The 22,212-nt window shown below is 41.8% G+C and overlaps 1 protein-coding gene across 1 annotated transcript; it reads right to left on the bottom strand.

Moving 5' to 3' along the window:
• Positions 1–13,619: 13,619 nt before the first annotated feature.
• LOC142952524 (protein NLRC3-like) lies at positions 13,620–21,906 on the bottom strand. The gene is given in 9 exon segments (XM_076094286.1): positions 13,620–14,525; positions 14,664–14,710; positions 18,037–18,210; positions 18,614–18,787; positions 18,885–20,361; positions 20,364–20,537; positions 20,659–20,887; positions 21,043–21,121; positions 21,779–21,906. Coding segments are annotated over 9 exon segments (2,991 nt in total). The 5' UTR covers positions 21,847–21,906; the 3' UTR covers positions 13,620–13,956.
• Positions 21,907–22,212: the final 306 nt, after the last annotated feature.

Raw genomic sequence — 22,212 nt, forward strand, 5'->3', positions numbered from 1 at the left:
ACACCTCACAGATATAAAGTTTCATTTAAAAGTAGACTTGAGAGCAGGTTTACCAGAGTCCAAGCAGAAAGCAGAGACTATGAGGAACAATGTTAATGTGAGATATTAGAATAAACATGAAACATTGACTTCTATCTTCTACATTCTGTACAACGATACTCAATGTTGACAATCTGTTGCTGTTTGTCCTTTAAAAATATAATGAACTTCATGACTTCACTTATTGTAGTGAGCAAGATTTTGGCAGCAGGACAACATTGAGCTAAAAGATAATCATAATAATACAAATATGAACAACGTCCCGCTGTGATCAGCCCCTAAAACATCACTTATTTGTCATTCAGACATTTTACTATTTTGCTCATTGTTGTTCTTCATGATTTGACTTCATTTTATAATTATGGATTTTCTTATTTTTTTATGATTAACTTAAGCTGTAGCCCTATTTTTAGGCCTCTGCTCGAAAATGGCATAGCCATACTAAAGAGACTGCAATTCTGTAACTACAAGGTCTATTTTAATAATTTTTGATGATATAATTCAGATAACACTTGTGAGATTGTTCAGATGGCTAAATATTGTGTATATGTTGCTGGTTAATATAGTACATGAAGATATTACACAGCTCAAATTGAAAATATTCAGGTTCACCTGAAAAAAAAGCAATTTTATTGATATTATGTTTTTGAAATAATGCAGCTGAGAGCCTAAAAACTCTCCCAAATCATAGCACAACCTGTCAGTAGTCCCACAAACAAGTTTGGCTGGGATAAAGTGAAGAATAAGAAAGTTATAGAGGCTTTTAGTAGAGAGGTCACGCGAGGTTGTCATTTTGGAACCAGCTGTTGCAGCTCTTACATTGTACTTTTATATACTATATAACTATATATTTCACTTTTTTTATCACTCATATTATTCAATACATCCAAATACAGCCGTTTGGCATCATTTTGAGAGCCAGGGTCCTCTCAGAGCCTGTTTCTGGCTCTCATCCATGGGATTTTCTCGTCTGAATTCTAGTTGCTATGTGTGTATGGGGGTCTAGCTCAGCCTATCATCGGTCGATTTCAGTCAATGAGCCCGCCTTCGACGCGTCAGAGTCTCAGGAAGGCGGTAGTTGAAGCCGGGTGTTGATTGATCCAAAATCCAAAAAGCGCCACGCATCCCCGAACGTAAAATTCCATTCGCCAAAAGTCTGACCACCCACCCCCGGGTCCCACAAGTTAGATTGACCCCCATTCTACAGGAAACAGATGAGAAACAGACAGGATGTACTTAGCAACAATGTTTTTAGCCGCTAACCGGAGAATTGTGCCGTTCTTTTCCTAATTCTTCATAAAGGTGAGCTGCTGACTATGATTTTTTCCGGTGAAGTGATCTCTTGTGCTGGCGTTGTTGGCTCACAGCTTTGTACTGGTTTCACGGAGAGAAAATCCGAAGGTATTTATGGATTCTGTGATGAATTCTCATGCTCTGGGATGTATTGATCGGCCGTGTAGCCGTTAGCTTGTTGTTGGAATATCGAAGCGCAGTTCATAGATCGCCGATTCGTGGCCAGAAATACGTGGTATTATGGCACATTTTCTAGTTGCTGATATTAGTAGTGTATAATTGTGTTTGGAGTGTGTAAAAAGTGACTTATATGATAGTGTTGCCCATATGTTGCTGTTTAATCCGGTATATAAAATGTATACATGCACAATATTCGCTCTCAATATGAGCTTTTTTTGGACGATATTTGCTGCCCCCTCTAAGCCCGAGAGCCCCCAAATTTGGGGGCGTCGTGTTTAAGAGGTAAGGCTTTTCTTATTTTTTTTATAATTAAGGCTTTTCTTATTTCGTAAGAATGTTGTTATTAAGGATTTTGCTTATTTGTTATAATTAAGGATTTTGCTTGCATCATAAGACAATTGTAATTATTGATTTTGCTTGTTTTTTATAATTAGAGGGTTTTAATTAAAACATGCATTTTGGTTAATTTAGTAATTTAGGATATTACTTATTTCATAAGAATTTTGCTTATTTTGTACTTCATGAATGTAAATAATGTTGCAATCAAGGAATTTACATTGTGTTATAGTTAAGGCTTTTGCTTATTTCAGCAGAACATTGTCATTATGTTTTTTATAATTAAGGATTTTGCTTTTTTCACAATAATTCAGCTAATTTTTGTTCTTCATAAATTGAGTTAATTTTGTAATTAAGGAATTAAAAAAAAACTATAATAAAGTATTTTGCTTAAATCATGAGAGTTTCGCTTGATTTTGTAATTAACGAAATTATCTTTTTCATTAGAGTTGAGCTTATTTTATACTTCATGAATTTACAATATTATGTAATTAAGGATTTTGTTTATTAATAAGAATGTTGTATTTATGGGTTTTTCTTATTTCATGAGTTTATTTAATTTTCTAAATATGGATTTTTCTCATTTCATAATTCATTCATTATCCAAACCGCTTATCCTGTTCAGGGTCGCGGGGCGCTGGAGCCGATAACAGCTGACAATGGGCGAAGGCAGGGTACACCCTGGACAGGTCGCCAGTTCATCGCAGGGCACATGTAGAGACAGACAAACATTCACGCTTACATTCACACCTACGGGCAATTTCGAGTCTCCAAATAACCTAAGCTGCATGTCTTTGGACTGTGGGAGGAAGCCGGAGAACCCGGAGGGAACCCACGCTGCAACGGGGAGAACATGGAAACTCAACACAGAAGGACCACCCGGGATCGGGGATCGAACCCGGGCCCCTCTTGCTGTGAGGTGATAGTGCTAGCCACTACACCACCGTGCAGCCCGTTTCATTTCATAATAATTTTGTTAATTTTTGTATTTAAGTATTTTGATTACTTTTGTGTTAAAAGGATTTTGATACAAAATATCCTCCTAATCAAACAATCTGAATAAAATATGAACACATACGTGAAACTAAACACACGTACTTGGACTGCACAGATACATGTAGTACTAGTACTACTTTAACAAAGTACTTTAAGGGTTGTTGAACTTGGGTCCAGTCGGATCGTACTTGGACGAGGAAAAGACAACATGTGACCGTTTACCAACCAAAACCAAACGTGAGCGTCATTAGAAGGACTTTAAACTCACATGTGCACATCTGTGTTCAAACATGTGCAGATGATCAGTTTTCATGTGTCCACACAGAGAGATGAAATGATGAAGATCACTGTGATAAATGTATCTCTATCATCTATGTTCAAAGAAAACTAAAGCAGTTTAATAAACTCTGAAACTCTGTGAATGAGCTGAATCTAACAGATTGTAAGTCATCACCAAAGCCTTCGTCTTCTTCTCTGGCAAAAGTAAAAAGAAGCCTGTGAAGCTGCTGTTGCTCCGTCTGTCCACATGATGGCGATGTTCTCCAACACGTGAAGCTGAAGCAGCTGATGAAGAAGACAGAGTTCACACAGGTGACACGAGTCACTTCATTCAGTGGTTGAACAGCATCCATCAGCCTCAGCTGCTCTCTGTTCACTGGTAATGAGTGAAGTTCAACACATCACATATAAAATCAGGCACTTTGTGGAGGACACTTCATGGTTCATTCTTTCAAATGTGACGGGCTGCTTGTGATTAAAATTGTATTCCTTCATCACCGACACAGAAGACACACCGCTTTTTCTCCTTGAAGCACAAACATGTATTCTCTTTCCCATCTTTCATTAAATTGTCTTCCCTCTGCATCAATTTTTCTCTTCTTGGACATTTTGGGATAACTGCCAATAGCTCCCCCTTATTGCTCCACACTCATCAAGACAATGCAGGGTCCTCATGAGGCCCTCCTAACATATTTATTAAATAGTGGTGCACGTTCCTAAAGAAAGTGTTTTGGTGCGTTTAGGGTCTGAGGCCTTCATAGGACAGCCTGCTGTCTTCAGTTCAGCCAGTAAAGTTCCCATTAGAGCATCTCACCTATGAAGTGACCACAGTCACTGAACTATGAACACACTCATCAGTCCATTGCACAGATGTGTTACACGTTGCCTTGTTGTCGTCCTGCGTGAGTGTATCTCAGTTCACGTGGGTCAGACTGGTGTCCAGATCAGCAATGCATGCTGGGAGCTCTACTGCCTGGAACATGGGATCCAGTGATGGACAAGACCATCAGAGGAGATGATTCCTTCAGTACCTTCTTCAGTGAGACTGGAGAACAGTCAGGTTACCGTAGGTCACACAGAGTACTCACCACTACACCGAGTCAGTCATGTCAAGTCAATAATTAAGTGTTGGAGACACATAACACACGTGTTGAAGGTGTGTGTGTTATATTGCATTGAAATAAGACGGGTCCTTCACAGAGCTTCTCTTGGAAGCACGAATCATAAATTGTACCAAACCTTTTTACCCAGAATGAAATCAACATCTGGATCTCCCCCTGGTGGCCCCTGATGTGATATGCAGCAGTTTTCTATGAGCAGAGCATGCATTTATAAACATCAATATGTTCATTTAATTAAGGGACGCCAAAATCATGATCACAATTAATATCCTCCAACTCACTCCCAACAGTGTTAAAGAGATGAATCAAAAGTATCACAGATAACATGATATACAGCAGAAAGGATCATAAAAGTGTAAAACACTCAGGACTATAAAATGAACTCAGACCAGCAGCGCTTTTCATTTTCCTTAAATGTGATTTGATTAAAGTCAGCATTCACATCTAGAGTGGTTTGTTCCCATTAGCAACAAACAAAGTGTGTTGGTTGAGCTGCTTCTGTTTCAGGAAACATAAATGATCAAGCTTGTTGCAAAAGAAAGTGATATTCTGATATTCACGTTGACTCATCTATCAACAGACATGAGGTCACAGAAAACATCAACAGCATATGAAGAGGTTACTGTGTTGACGTTATGTCATAGACGTCTATGTATTCATGTTGCAGAGATATCTACTGATATGAGCATGCTAACCAGTTAACAATAGTGATAGTGAGTCATTGTAGCGTCCAGTATGCTGTCCAACATAAAAGGGCTCAGACTTAGATTAATTCAAAAAGTCATATTATAGTATGATGAAGAAAGTCATAGTATTGTATGTATGTATATTTTTACATTGTTTTAAAGCAAGATTGTGTAACTTTTGCTGAGCAGTAGCTGCCACAAGTGCTAATTAACAGAATAAATGCACATTCAATTTAGATTCATTTACTTTAGATTCTCAATTCTGTTGCTTTAAAGACATCACCATTAGGTCACCTGACTAAAGTGAGTGGAATGAGACCACTGCGGTCACAGGATAGAACAACTGAAATATACACAAACCTGGAACACGCCTTAAATGCACACGCGCACAAATACATATTAACACAGAGTGAGTTTAGTGAATAACCTCTACAGCGGAATAAGATCTGCAGTATCTTAATATATGAAATAGAGGACAGGTACCTTCACTTGAGTCAGTTCATGGGTTAACAGAGCACACATACTTCCTCATACTTTATCACTGGCAAGGTATTAAGTATAAAAAAGCTCACAGCATTGAAGAGAATTGAAATACCAGTTTACATTAACAGCACATGAGTTGTACACGTAATAATCCTAAAAGGATTAACCTGTGCCTGAATAATTCACACTTTACTCTACCTGTTCTACTATAGAAGAACAGCTGGTTTAGTTTAACAGACGAGGAGTAAAATTCCCTTTTTAGTAGAATCTAATGTGTAAAAGTGTTCCATCATTTATTTGTCATGCAGTCCACCATGCATTTGCTGTCAGACATGATGTCTTCATCAGGGAACAGAAGTATATATATATATATATATATGCAAATTGTGGGCATATTTCAGCATTATAGACTGTAATAAATTGTGGTAACACTTAATAACTACATGCTATGAAGCAGTATGCAGTTCATAGACAGTTATAAATGTTTTATACTTGATTAATAAGCTTGTCTATTTTGTGTTTCATGATTGTGTTTTCATATTTTATAAATGATAGATTCCCCATTTGTAAATGAAGTATTATATATATTACAAACCAATTATTAAGGAGTTGTAGATAATTAATAATATAATTTACAAAGTGTAAGTAAATGATTAAGAAATGATTAAGATGTACATTATTCATGCATTTATACATATAATGATTTAGATATGCACTAATAGTTAGGGACTATGTTAATATAAAACGCGTATTAATACTGCAATTCATGAATAATTCAATAGTTAAGTATTTTCTGTGACCTCATCTAAAGTGAGGACTATCTATGTCAAGGGAGTTCTGGACAGGACCCAACAGCAAGACCACGAGACAGAAATTGAGGAAAAGAAAATACTTTATTTTATACGGGAGAGCATGCAGGATCGACGGTGTGGTTCTCCGTGGACCGATACCGGAAGGCAGGCATGATTACTGTGTTGATGCCTTGGTCCGACACAGGTTTGCAGGCAGATCGACGGTGATGTCCCGTGGATCGACACAGGAGGGCAGGCAGATTAGCAGGCACGAGGCAGAAGACGGTACCGGGTTGAAGCTGGTTCGGAAATCAAGACTGCACAGACTGACAACACAGGTCTGGAGGACCAGGGTTCAGATACTGCCCAGATCTCATTAGTAGGATCAGGGTCAGGTGTGTCAGCCCCAAGGGCGTAGGTTTGCATATGGTCCATAGGGACTAGTCACAACCAAAGTTTGGGAAAGACACAATTGTCCCCACCAATATTTTGTTAATTTGAATTGCCTGTGTTAGTATGTTAGCCATATACCTGAGTGGATGGTTCCGGTTGAAGTCAGGCTGTCTTTCCTGCAGAATCTCAAAGATGTTTGGTTGTCGAAGAAACGGCACAATCTTCTCGTTGTAAGCTGGAGGAAAAGTGACAGGTGTGTCTCTGTGATGCTCATCTGATGCTGATGAGATTAGATGACAGGAGGACAGGTGGTCGACACACACACTGCACATACATTATTGAGTAGACACACACACTACACCACAGTAATATATACTGCAGCCATGTATACACCGTTGTACTTCAATCTGAACTGCTCCATACATTACAGGACTATTGCTCTATATTTCTGTGACTCCTCCCCTCTTTTGTGACGGATTGTTGGATGAGACAATAAAGAAGTTGTTTGGATACTAGAGCGAGATTAAACTTATTCAAAGTGATGTCAAGTTCTGCACGTTTGGCCAGCTGTTTGTGGGAATTGAGAAGAATACAACTAAACACTGATACTTAGTACAAGGACTTACTTGAGTGTGTTGTTGGACTTGATGAGCTCCTGGATTAGCGCCCGTCTTCTCTCGGAGTCTGTGAGCATCGTCCTCAGAGTCGTCCTGATCTCACCGGCCGACTTCTTGTCCAGCACAATCAGATCTGAGGACACATGGAGAGTCATGTGACGGAGTAATTCCACCAGAGCAAAAGTAAAGTCTAGAGGCAAACGTGCTAGAGAATACTCCGCACAATGGAGCAGTGACAGCCTAATTACATCAGAGAACCGTAGACATTGGAAGCGTTGACTCTCACCTGAAATATTCTTATTCTCTACAGGATCTGCTAAATGCACCGGCTTGAACCCGTGATGCTGCAGAAGTTTATTCACATCCTCCCACTGGACCTGCTCCTGCTGAAACACACACACAACCAATGAGCACACAAACAGCACAGAGCAACGTGGACCCGCTGAAGAAACCGGAGCTCTGAAGTCACCTGGAACTGCCTGCTAGTCCACAGATAAACATAGGTCTTATTGCTGCAGTGCACAAAATGAGTTGTCCTGCTGTCCCTGTCCATTTCTAAATGTCCTCTACTGCAGCACACTTCAATCTGAACACAGCTTTGTGAGCCTCCTGTCACAACCAACCAGTGATCAGGTGTCTGCAGCTCCTGCACCCCCACAGGTGATGAGAGGCGCTGCGTTCTCTGATGAACACAGTGATGGTGTGGTGCTGATGGGGACTCACCTGGTCCATGTTTCACCGCACTGCAGGAGAGAAACAGGATGTGTTAGAGTTCATGGAGCTTCAGTGAGATCACATTCCGACAATGAATTCAATTAAATGATGAACATTTAAAAATCAGGCAATTTTCGGATGCCGAGCTGTTGTGAACACACAGACACACATTAGAAAAGAAACCATTCATGAGTTATTCTGCTATATTCAGCATACTAGTAGCCAACCAAGCGACACTTGTAACTCTTTAAAACAGCAATTAAAAGCCACATTTACAACGACCACGTTCCACTCTTCCGTCATTCAAACAAATGCTCTGTGACGAAATCCTACCGAACCAATGGGATGTGGCTGTTTGGGTCTTTCACCAATTGGCGTTGAGTCCCGCCCATTGTTCCACGTAGCCCCGCCCTTGTTTGTGCTGTGATTGGCTAGTGCTCCTGTGCTGCAGAAAGGGTTCCTTTAAAAAAAACGTCTTTAGTAAAGACATCATATAAAATACATAAAGATGCACAAAGACACAAGAACATTTGCATTTCTCTAAATGTTATGGCGATTTGACATTTTCTCAAAAGATGAGTAGTTTTACAGCCTTCCATTTGAGTCAAATAGTTGATAGTAATAAGGATGATATCATTTCTTAATCATTTTTTAGAAAATAAAGACATATTTCGGACACAATGTCCTTATTATTCCAAATGTAATATTGATGCAGGTAGAAGTATACAAGGGAGAACAAGACAACCACATCTGCTTATGAAGGTTTGACAGTTTGACTGATTTTTACTAATATTATAATTGCACAATTAAAGAAAGTCTAGTTCTAATTTTGGAGAATAGATCATTTTGGATCAAATTCCATAAAGATGGGTTTTTAATGAATTGTCTGAGCCATTTAATGTTTTATGTATTGTTCAGAGTTGATAAGTCCAGAAAATTCAAACCACCGCATTGATTTGCGTTCATTGTTACATTAATCATTACATATGATTATTACATGAGGAATGCTGCAGTCACATGAGTCCCTGTCTGATGATGATATAAGTTTACAATGGCTGACTGAGTCTATGAAAGAGTTGGCTGTTGCCTCACAATATTGAAATGTAAATTACTTTAAAGTTGAAGCAAGAGGCCGCCATCTCTCTGGGATTATCGAGTAGCTTGACTTTGTTCTCATCCACTTTAAGTTGATCAATAGCAGTTGAACTGTTTTTCCAATCTAAGTAGGATTATACATGTTGCAGCTCACTCATGCGTTCATGCTGAATGAACATGCAGGCTATAGAAACAGCTCCTGCAGTGACAGACTGCTTCACCTGTGGTGTGTGAGGAGAGATACTGCAGTTCTTACTCCCTGCTGTCACACTTTACCATTAACACAGATCCCAGTACAGATCCAAACAGACAATTCACTCATGTGCAATATCAACTGAAGTGTTTCACATCAATGTTTCCTCTGTGCAATGATGTGAATTTAACTAGCGTTTCTACTAATGAATGATTTATTATTGACCTGTCAGGCTTTGTTACCTGATGCTTCTTGTTATTGCATCATCCCCCTTGCTGCTGTCACACTGCACATTTCACCACCTCGGGAGTCTTACAGGACTTCTTGTCTTATCTTAAAGGAATTGTGGGACAGTATTATCTCCTTTCCTTTCATTAAGGATGGTCCAGTGTATCCTACTGTACAGGGCATAGAGGGGAAGCATGTGTGTTCCTTTACATATTAAGGGGGGGGGGGGGGGCACTTAACCAGGGAGGATACCAGAATGCTCTTCAGTCAAGTCTTTAATTAAGCTGCTGCTCCCTCAAATGTTATTTGATGTCATGAATGAAAATGCCGTCTACATTGTAAAGAACCATATATGTGCTGTTGGGAAGAAACATCTTCAGCATCATAGAAAGTCTCTGGAGAAAGGCATCTAATGTATACTAACTATGTTCCGTACACTTTATTTATATCTATATATTAATATTACATTGCATTACAGTCATTTAGCAGACGCTTGTATCCAAACCATACACCGTAGGCACAGCTACAGGAGATATTGTGGGGTTAAGTGTCTTGCTCAAGGACACATCGACATGCGACTAGTGGAGCCGGGGATGGAACTGCCGATCCTCTGATTGTAGGATGCATTTCTTTAGTGTATGACAGAAAGATGGAGGTGGATTATGATTCAGATGCTCTGTGGCAGCTTTTAAATGTACAGAAAACTGGTGGAAGTTTGGAATGCTTGCAGCCAAAGGACTTCTCTTGAAGAGCTGGACAGAAAGGATCAAGGTTCTGGATCAGGACTCCAACAAGACTTTCTTGTATTTGACCTGTGAAAAGTGAAAGGCAGGTGAGTAAGTTTGACTCTAGTGAATATCTTTGGCTTCTGGACTCTCGGTCGGACAAACCAAGACATTTGAAGATGTCACCTAAGATGAGTTTGAGCATTGAAGGTCAGCCATTGATGGGAAAGAAGACCTTCTATGGGTGGCCTGGATACCGTCTCTGTAGAGCAGCAGGAGAACCAAACCGCTCATCAACCTTCTTTCTCTCACTTTCAAACACCTGTAACTCTCTCAGTGAAACACAGTGAGGCAGCAGCTGTTGATAAGATAGAAAGATATTACATTACAACATGAAACCATTACACCTAATAATAACGTGGGGATGAATGGCGTATTGTGACTCAGAGTAAGAGCAGGAAGTATTGTTGTAGGTCAACAGTGAATCCTGCAGAGTCTGATGTCTCTGCTTCTGCTGCCAGCTCGATGTCGGAGTCTGATCTAAAGAAATGACATATTGTTGACAGCTTTGGTTTTTATCGTTTGGCTTCTGAAGTAAAAACACATTCAGAAGCTGAACTCACATTATGACACAAAGACAGTATTTGTGATTATTAGTACTTGAAATGATTCATGCTCAAGTGGAAATGATCTTCCAGCTCATTGTCGGCTCAAAGCAGTTTAACAAAGTGAACCACGAACACATCTGCTGCATCCTGAAGAAACAAAGTGTAACAATGAACAGCTGTGAAGTCAGGACACAAGCGTCAGGTCTGAGATGATGAAGTCGACCTGGTAGAGTTTACTGAACTGTTCTGAAAACACAATGATTACACACACACACACACACACACACACACACACACACACACACACACACACACACACACACACAGCGTTTCAGAAGCAGAACGCTCGCGAGCGCCACCCGCGATAATCTGTGTAACAACCCGGATGTATAAAGAGAACAACAAACACACAAAGGTTACTTTACCTGTCCGACGATGAATTACTGTTGATTTGGTCAGAGTTCCTGTTCTTTGAGATTTGTTTAACCTTAGATAGATAATCTTCTATTTTTGCGGTCAAAGCAAAATATAAGAAGAAGAAGAGAAGTGTAGAAGAAGAGAAGTGTAGAAGAAGAGAAGTGAAGAAGAAGAGAAGTGTAGAAGAAGAGAAGTGAAGAAGAAGAGAAGTGTAGAAGAAGAGAAGTGTAGAAGAAGAGAAGTGAAGAAGAAGAGAAGTGTAGAAGAAGAGAAGTGTAGAAGAAGAGAAGTGTAGAAGAAGAGAAGTGAAGAAGAAGAGAAGTGAAGAAGAAGAGAAGTGTAGAAGAAGAGAAGTGAAGAAGAAGAGAAGTGTAGAAGAAGAGAAGTGTAGAAGAAGAGAAGTGTAGAAGAAGAGAAGTGAAGAAGAAGAGAAGTGTAGAAGAAGAGAAGTGTAGAAGAAGAGAAGTGTAGAAGAAGAGAAGTGAAGAAGAAGAGAAGTGTCGAAGAAGAGAAGTGAAGACGAAGACAAGTGAAGAAGAAGAGTAACGGAACTACAAGCATGAACTCGTGGGCTCTCTTGCGCCCCCTTCCTTGAGGCAGAGGTGCTGTTTGCTCCCCACTGTGCTTCTTCACTGCACTTTAATCAGCAAGACTGAATATGTTGTACACACAGTGTACAACATTTTGTACAACTTTGTACATTATTTGTTTTTTACTTTTCATCCTGACAGCACGTCCCTCTGCTCCACACATCTGGAACAAAGTCCAGAAAGCTGCAGGTCTGCCGAGACCCTGCAGGTCTGCTGAGACCCTCACCTTTAAATCAGGACTGAAGACTTTTCTGTTTGCTGCCTTCAATTCAACCACATTCAAGGATATTAATACATTTCTACATTTTACTTTACTACTGTATTTTATTTCTTACACTGCTTTCTAGTGTTTCAATCAATGTTCTTCATTGTTTTTAAATCTCCTTTTCTTTTGATGCTTTTAATGGTTTTATGTGAAGCACTTTGAATTACCTCGTTGTTGAAATGTGCGATACAAATAAACGTGCCTTGTGACCACTTCTTGGTGACGCGGTCCGGCCCACAGGTGATCTTGCTTCGGTGTCTTCTTCTGCAGTATCCTCCTCCTCACCTGTGGCTGCTGGAGACGCTCACGCTGCCTGTGGTCCCTCTGCTCTGCTTGACAAGCGGTCCCAGTCCTCATCCTCTTCCTCCAGGAGAAAGCTTCTCAAAGAGGCAGTGTTGCGACGGTCCGGTGGTGTCCATTGTTTGTCGGCAGAGAAGGCACCCAGTGGGTCAAGCCCCACTTCCCGGTCCAAGCCAACTGCCGCCCTGACTGAAGCACCGCAAACCAGGCCACCAATACAGCATTCGTTGCCCCTTCACCTCGGCCCTCAGTTACCATCCATTTGCCCGCTCTTCCCTCCTGCAACCCTCAACAGACTCATGGTGCACGTTGGAACTAACCACACAGCCAGACAACACCCTGAACTGACAAAAAGGACTTTAACCATCTTCTAGAGTTTCTTATCTGGCCCCATTCAGACTCTTAGCCGCGGGTCCGTTCGTTTGACACTCAACACCTGGCTCCAGTCCGCTTGCAGGGCTCACAACGTGGGTTTAGTCGATAACTTTAACTTGTTTTGGAATCGTCCCAGCCTCTACGCCAGAGACGGTTTACACCCGAACAGAGCTGGTGCTTAAGTACTAACAGCCAATATTCAGTACGCTGTTCACTCCTATCACATGACTGACTGTAGCTGTGTCTCATTTCAGCGGCTGCATCCTTCAGAGGACCCGGCCTTCACGGTCTACGTGAGCCGCGTCCTTTGAGGACCACGAAGGCCGGACCGTGCGGTCTCCGAAATGAGACAGCCTACGCTACAGAGGACTTCCTGTTTGAGTCACCAGCTGCCCCCCCCCCCCCTTGCTGCTCCCGTTGCCTAGATTCCCTGCTCAACAGGATCATATATATCAACACCTAATGAGCTGAGAGATGTTGCTGCCTTCAGGAGCTCTGGATACTCAAGATAATTGGAGGTGAAACCCGTACACACAGTGTAAGGAGCCGTGTGATTTAGTGGATGTTGATAATACATCGATAAAGCTTTGCTTGCATTGCTGATATAATAACTTCTCTCTGCCTCCTCCTCATGCAGTCTGGAGAGAAAGACTTCAGATAAATGTTGTGATTTTTTACCACATCCCAGTTATCTGAGCATTCACAAACTCCAGATGATGAAGGTCTTCATCACAAGAGAAGAACATTGATCTGGATGCAGCTGTTCAGCAGGTACTTTGTGACTTCTGGAGAAATCAGGAGATTGTTGATCAAATATCACTGAAAGCAGCACATTGATAGTAGAAGAAGAAAAGACTCATGGACACTCTGAGGTTAGAATCAGGAGACGTGTTTATTTCACTTCATATATAGTATTGCTAATAACACATCTCTGTTCATCTAGAGATCAGAGAGGGTTGTGATATAGTGAGACTTGTTCTCTCCGGGGACAAGGAATACATGATGTTCTGTTTGGACACATAAGATGTACTACCTTCAAGAATGAGAGGAAGCTTGTTGAAGTGACATCACTCTGTTCAGAGTATTGTTTCATCAACCTCTAGCCATGCTGGAGAGAGAACACTACAAACACCACCCTTAGGATAAACTGCTACCCACATTCTCCTAACTCACACCAGCTGTGTGTGATCCTGTACACACTGAACTATCTGGTCAGCAGAGAGAAGGTTCCTCTAGCAGGAGGAGACTCTCCCTCCTACACAGAACACAGAGGAACCAGGACCAGAGTAGAACCCAAAGCCAAAGCCAGGATAAAGAGGTTGAGTGAATGTGGTGTTGAAGGTGTGGAGGTGGATCAGTGTGTCAGATGAGACTCTGTAGAAGGACAGAGAGCCAGCAGGACAGTCCACATACACTGCTACTCTACCAGAGGAGGAGGAGGAGGAGGAGGAGGAGGAGGTGATGGATGTTTCTGTCTCATTGTGAAGGACAGAGTAACCAACATCAGAGCACAACAGACTCCAGGACTGATCATTCCTTCCAAACCAACAGTCATCACTCTTTCCTCTCCTTCTGATTCCTCTGTAACTCACTGATATATGAACTACTCCTCTCCACTCGACCTCCCAGTAACAGTGACCAGTCAGACCAGTTCTACACAGCAGCTGAGGCCAGACATCAAACCTGTCTGGATGATCAGGATATGACTGATCCTCCTCCACATATGTCACCTTCCTGTTGTTGTCAGACAGTTTGAGGTTTCTGTGTACTGTGTTTGTGTCGAGTGTGAGTTCACAGGAATCTGATGGAGAGAACAAGACACAATACAGCTGCAGTTATTAATCTATCATCTGTTTGATGATGACATCAGAGATGTGAATGAGTGATGTCACAGTTTGAAGATGCTTTGTTTCATGAATCAAACTCAAAGCACACTTACACTTCCTCAGACCTGGTCTGGACCATCGGACTCCAGCAGGCTCCACCCTGAAAGGAGGAGGGGGGTCAGAGCAGCATGGAGACATGGACATTACATCGCTCTCACACACAGAGCTTTGTTATTCATGTTCACATGGAGCACTTATTATTCATCAGCTCATATTCTTTGACTTCACTGGAGCTTCTTCTGATTGGCCCATGACGACATGTTCACTTATTCATGATGTATTATTATCAGTATTATATTGACCATCATCATCCATTTCACACTCAGTTTCCTCTACAGTCAGTCAGTGAATCACATGTTTAAACCTGCATCAATTCATTTCCACTCGTGGTTCAGTGAAAACAAGCTGTGAACACTTGTGACATCTTATCAGCTTATAAAGTAGTTGTGTCGGTTCCGGGTCGTGGTCGCACGTGCGTGAGTCGCACTGCATGGGCGGAGTCACTTTGTTAACAGAACCTCTAAAAGTTCAAACCAACGGATGTACGACCTTTAAACTAGTGAACAAGTAGCTGATTACCTGTGAAATCTCTGACATCTAAACACAAAGTATGGCGACCAAAGTCAAGTCTCCCTTCAGTCGCTCATGGACGCAATCAGCCAGTAAACCAGACTGAATATCACGGCTTGATGCTTCTACTGAAGCATGAATATGGCGCTGATATTCATTATTATCTATTATATATATTATAATATAAGAGGTAAACACCAAACCACTGCAGCACAACAAAGAGTCAGCTGCAACCAAGACGACATCGAGGACTTAAAAACTTGCATCAGTCACATTGAAAAAGACAAGAGCTGAAACAGAAGGCGACTCAATGGAGAATTACAGCAGACGCTCCAACATCGGTATCGTTAAAGGTCCAGAAGAGGCAGAAGGCCGGGATGTCAGAAAAAAAGGTATAATTTAATATAATTTAAAAAATATCTTTTACATGGTTTGTTGCTGAGTCTGACTGTCTGTGTAGTTAGCCGCTCACAATATTCATTCATATTTAATTGTTATTGCAGGGTCAATATGGAGGGTGATGATTCATGTTTGTTTTGATTTCTTGTGTCTTTATTGTTTTGTGTCTGATTGTTTGTATAGTTAGCAGGTATGTTATGTTATGTGCTGTTCTTTCTGGGGGTAACGTTCTGGTGTGTAAACTATATAAACATGATATCAACAGCTGCTTCCACATCCAGCAGTTACACATCAACATGATGACTCACCAGGGCCCCGTTCCTCGTACGTGATTCAGCTAAGTCGATCAAATGTCCTATTAGCAGCTGAAATTAACGAGATGATTGAAGTCAGGCTATCTGGGTTTCTCCAAGGCTGATCCTCTCAAACAGTCTCGTTAATTGGAACCAGACGATCAGGATCAGGATAATTGCGCGTGCCCGTCCTACGTCAAAAGGGGGAAGCGTCGATCACCGAAACCATGATTTTCTAACAGTACAATGTTAAATAAAGTCAAAGAAAGAGCCTCTTTTTACTCCGCTGACGAGCAGGAGATGATCATGAACGCATATGAGGAATTCAAGACCATAATCACGGCTAAATATAACACCTCCACCGCTGCGAGGGCTAGACAAGAAGCACGCAGAATATCACAGACAAGTTAAATGCGTAAGTGTTGTAAATGTATCGGCTCATTTTAATGCCTCATCACCCCAATCAATCAGATTATATGTCTTTAAATGTGCTGCTGGCAGTAGGCTTAATGGATGCATCATCCAATGAGATCTATAGCGACAATAATGATCTCAACTCTTTCAGAATAAGATAAAAACAAGCCCAAAGAGTATCTAACGGATACTCATTAATATGAGGATATATGTACTGTATGCCCTCATGTATCATGTACTATATATGTGTATATACATGTATGTGTAGATTACCATATAGAACTAGCAGTTTGAATATGTGTGTGTGAATCTGTGTGTGGGCGGATCAGTGTGTGTGTGTGTGTATTATTCATCATCAGACATTCAATCAACTGAAGCAGTGAAGATAAATAGTGTGATTCTCTCTATTCTTATCATGAGTCCACCTTCATCATGTTCTACAGTAATGATATGCTGGTGTACTAATAACACTGTCATATCATTATGAGTGCTTTAACCCTCATGTATGCAACGCAGCCATCAAGAGGACATGGGAGCAAGTAAACACTAACACACACACATTACTCAGAATGCTGAGTCAGTACAATATGTGCCATGGTGATGTAATGAACACATCCATAAGTTTATTAAGCGCCAAATAAACTTTACCAACAGCACGGCATGCAGCGGCTTTCCCGATGTTCTCCGCATCGCCGACACTGAACAACAATGTACCACTCGCAGAACAGCTCAAGGCTGCATCCAGTGTGTGAGACATCAATGCTCGGCTGCAGCGTGTGGTGTTCAATGTATGCTCCAGAAGGTCTGTAAATAAATGACTCCTTGTGGGCAGAATGGATAGCGCTCGTATAGGAAGTCATCATGATGTGATGACGGATCTTGGCGATGTGGAAGAACTCTCTCCCTATAAAACGCTAATCTAACTAATATCCTCCTTCATACGAGGAACGGGGCCCTGGAGTCTTTGTGTTTGTGTCTCCTGATGAATGGAAGTCCACTCCTCTCTCTCTTGTAGCTCTGTGTTTGGTCTCCAGCACCTCCTGAGGGAAACATCTGTCTCTTTAGCTGCTAAATGCTCCACTATGTTCACCACCTCGTCTCTAACTGAGTCTGTCTGCTGTTTGCTGCTGAGCAGGCAGTGAACAGTGTCTTCATCACAGCTTGTTGGATGAAAACAGCTGCTGCTGGAAACACTGAGACTCAACCAAACAGGAAATGTGCTGCAGGACCAAAACTAGGAGCTAAAAGAGGCTAAAAAGCTGTGTAGAGCTGCAGAGATGGAGACAGTTCTCTGTGGGTTCATCACCACCACACGACGCTTCACCATCACACAGAGTCAGCTGATCCGTTGTCAATATAGAAGTATTGATTGTTGGATGTTTTGGTCCTGACAAGCGACCTCTTGTGTTTGTGTAATAATGACTGTTGTCTCTCAGAAGTAAAGGAGGAATTAGCCTGAAATCACTACAGCGCCACAAACCCTCTGATGGAGGAGGTCGGGGGGGATGGTTGGATGTACAAAGGTGTTCTCATCCCGTCTCCTAGCAACAGTCAACACTGGTTTCTATTATCTGTAATCTGGGGGTGAAAATATTACAGTTCAAGTCCGTCTGCAGCCACAGAGCACTGCCTGTGTCCCCCTAGAACTTTGGTCCAGTCCTCAATAAACCTCTTTGGGCTCTGACACACCATGTCCACAATCAGCTGTTGGTTCTTCACTGAGCTGTAGCTGCAGCAGGCCTCTTCATACCTGAGAGTTTCCAGTCTCCAGTGTGGATCCTCCAGTCCAGCAGACAGCAGCTTCACTCCTGAGTCTCCTGGATGATTGTAGCTCAGGTCCAGCTCTCTCAGATGGGAGGGGTTGGAGGTCAGAGCTGAGGCCAGAGAAGCAGAGCCTTCCTCTGTGATCAGACAGCCTGAGATGCTGCAAACACACAAAACAACACACATGTCATATAATGTGAGGGAACTGTGAGGGCTGGAAGGTTGCTGCAGTACTGAGATACTGTCGGCTACTGTGGGGTTACATTAACATTGTTACTGATTGTTTTCTAGTCACAACCAAACATTCCCTAATGTCTATCAACAATCTGACAACATTACTGATAACTCTTTGATTCCTCTCTGATATTTTACTTGATAACAGAGTGAGAAAAAAAAAAAAGACTATAAAAAATGTTTAATTGATATTTTTTAAATAATAGAAAGAAAATAAACACAATTGGTTGAAAACCATGCAAGCACAGACACAATCTTATGGAGGTTAAGAGTTTATCCAAAATCAGGATTAAGGTCGTCATCAATGGAACATGTTGATGAATCCTGACCTGAGAGTTTCCAGTTTTGAGTGTGGAGTCTCCAGTCCATCAGAGAGCAGCTTCACTCCTGAATCCTTCAGGTTGTTGTTACTCAGGTCCAGTTCTCTCAGACTAGAGGACTGGGAGCTGAGAACTGAGCACAGAGCTTCACAGCTTCTCTCTGAGAGGTTACAGTCACTCAGTCTGATGACACAATGATATAGAAATAATAAGCAATAGGTAAAAAAGATAACAGCATATTTAAGTTATGATCTATGAATCCAACTCTCTCTGTACTTACAGAGCTTTGTTGGAGGCTTTGACCACTGGCAGCAGCCTCAGAAGAGCCTCCTCTGAAGCAGAGTATTTCTTCAGGTCAAACACGTCCAGATCTTTTCCTGATGACAGTAAGATGAAGACCAGAGCTGACCACTGAGCAGGAGACAGTTTATCTGTGGAGAGACGTCCTGATCTCAGGGACCATTGGATCTCATTCACTAGAGAACGATCATTCAGTTCATTCAGACAGTGGAACAGATTGATGCTTTTCTCTGGAGACACATTCTCACTGATCTTCTTCTTGATGTACTGGACTGTTTCCTGATTGGTCTGTGAGCTACTTCCTGTCTGTGTCAGCAGACCTCGTAGGAGAGTCTGATTGGTCTGCAGTGAAAGACCCAGGAGGAAGTGGAGGAACAAGTCCAGGTGTCCATTTGGACTCTGTAAGGCCTTGTCCACAGCACTCTGGTAGAGACTAAAGACTTCAGACCTTGGGGAGGTTGTTTGTTCTTCTGACAGCAGATTGACTCCAGAGTTGATGACGGTCAGATGGACATGAAGAGCAGCCAGAAACTCCTGAACACTCAGATGGACGAAGCAGAAGACCTTGTCCTGGTACAGTCCTCTCTCCTCTCTAAAGATCTGTGTGAACACTCCTGAGTACACTGAGGCTGCTCTGATATCGATGCCACACTCTGTCAGGTCAGATTCATAGAAGATCAGGTGGCCTTTCTGCAGCTGATCAAAAGCCAGTTTTCCCAGAGACTCAGTCATCTTCCTGCTCTCTGGACTACAGTGTGGATCTGTCTCAGCTCCTCCATCATACTTGAGCTTCTTCAGTTTGGACTGAACCACCAGGAAGTGGATGTACATCTCAGTCAGGGTCTTGGGCAGCTCTCCTCCCTCTCTGGTCTTCAACATCTCCTCCAGAACTGTAGCAGTGATCCAGCAGAAGACTGGGATGTGGCACATGATGTGGAGGCTTCGTGAGGTCTTGATGTGGGAGATGATCCTGCTGGCCTGCTCCTCATCTCTGAATCTCTTCCTGAAGTACTCCTTCTGTGGGTCAGTGAACCCTCTGACCTCTGTCACCATGCCAACACACTCAGGAGGGATCTGATTGGCTGCTGCAGGTCGTGTGGTTATCCAGAGGCGAGCAGAGGGAAGCAGTTTCCCCCTGAAGAGGTTTGTCAGCAGCACATCCACTGAGGTGGACTCTGTAACATCAGTCAGGATCTCATTGTTGTGGAAGTCCAGAGGAAGTCGACACTCATCCAGACCGTCAAAGATGAACAGAACCAGGAACTCTTCAAACCTGCAGATTCCTGCTTCTTTGGTTTCACTGAAGAAGTGATGAACAAGTTCCACCAAGCTGTACTGTTTCTCTTTCAGCACATTCAGCTCTCTGAAAGTGAATGGAAATGTGAACTGTATGTCCTGGTGGTCTTTGCCTTCAGCCCAGTCCAGAGTGAACTTCTGTGTTAGGACTGTTTTCCCAATCTGACCTCATGTTCATCATTGACCTCTGCAGACCCTCCCTCTGTGAAGTAGAGCTCTGTGTACATCTGATTCAGAAGGGTTGGGTTTCCTGCTTTAGCGATCCCCTCAAACACACACTGGAACTTCTTCTTCAGGTTAGATTTGAGTTCACGCTGACAAACTGCAGCAAGAAGTCCTGAATGAACACACAACAAAGAAGATCAATGAGTCTATGAATACATGTTGGTCCATCTCTTGAGACATTAGTAAACGTCCCATTTATCCAGCATGTTAAATCTTTAGAGAAATCCTCTTACTGCTCTGCAGACAGTCAGCCAGCTCCTCCTGCTTCATTCTCCTCAGGAGGTGCAGTGTGATCTTCTCAAACGCCTCTCTGCTGCTCCTCCTCTGCTCTTCATCCTCACCGTCCAGCACCTCCTCATCCTCCCTCTGACTCTCTAAGCATTCTGGGTAATCTGAACTCACAACCTTCTGGATCTTCTTCAGCTCGTTCTTCACAAAAGTGACGATGTTCTCCTCCAGCAGCTGGAACAGAACATTCTATGAATGACACCAACTAAAACCATGGAACCAAACATCAGATCCATGTTGGACAGACTGACAATCCACTGGTCTACAAAGTGCAGCATGGAGATGATTGTGAACACAATAGATGTAAAAGTAGTTGTACATGTACAGACCATAAATATGGAGTCCAGGTGTGTTTGATGCTGCTGGGCAGACTGACCTCTGGGAACCTCTGAGCTCTCCTGGTCCTCTCTGTGGAGGAATCATGAAGAATCAGCTCACATTGTGTTTGTACCATTAACACAAATACAACAATCAGTTAAAGAGTGTTCTGTCATGATTGATCACAATGAAAATCAGATGCTAAACAGATTCTTATCTCTGCTTTCATTGGACAGTAAAAGTTATTTTATTGGCAGCACGGTAAAGTCAAAAATGATATCGTAGGTCAAATTCATACCGGTTTACTTTATATACCTTCTATACCTTCCACCTCTAGATACAACTACAACTAGAATCACATGTGATGTGATACTTTTCATATTTGGTGTAGTTTCTATTCTACCATTGTGTTGTTAGTCAGATGTACCAAGACTTAATACTGTTGATCTGTCACATCACTGAAACAAAGGGTCTGTGTTTGGTTTTGTCCACAGCACCATTGGGGAGACTTCCTCCTCAGAGTCTTTCTAGTCTCCAGACCTCTGCAACTAGAGTTAGGATTATAGCCAGAATACTACTTCCTGTCTGATGTAAAACCTACAACAATTAGTTAAAGATATTGCGTCATTTCATAATCACAATGAGAAATGAGATCATAATGATAGATCAAAGACTGTAAATGATAGACGACCAATTTTGTATCTGTGTAACAGTTAGTCATCTGTTTCATCTGTTTTAATTACTTACTCTGGGTCATAAGAACGGCGTCCATCTTTGAAGTTAATCAGACCACCTTTAGAGCGATCACTCTTCATGGACACACAGCTGGGTTCAGGAGACTTTTCTCTCTGCTGCTGTGAACTGATAGAAACACTGACATTTACTCAACATTAGTGCTGGGCAACGATAAAAAATTTTAATCGCGATTAATCGCAGTCATGCACAAAGTTCAATAATGAATTCAGAAGTAGTGTATTGCGCACTTTTAATTTAAAGTACTGCTATATGAACAAAAGGTCAATAACATTTGGTTTAAACACTTTAAACACATCAGGTTCTTGTTAGCAGCAGTATTCCCTTTACACAGCAGCAGTTATAACACAGTTATAATGATTCTGATAATAGATATTCAGCCGGTGTTCACAACTTTATCTTCATGTGTGTAAGCGATGCAATTTAAA

This window comes from Anarhichas minor, unplaced genomic scaffold (genome assembly GCF_050575085.1).
Source record: "Anarhichas minor isolate MPS153535 unplaced genomic scaffold, ASM5057508v1 ptg000018l, whole genome shotgun sequence".
NCBI lineage: Eukaryota > Metazoa > Chordata > Actinopteri > Perciformes > Anarhichadidae > Anarhichas > Anarhichas minor.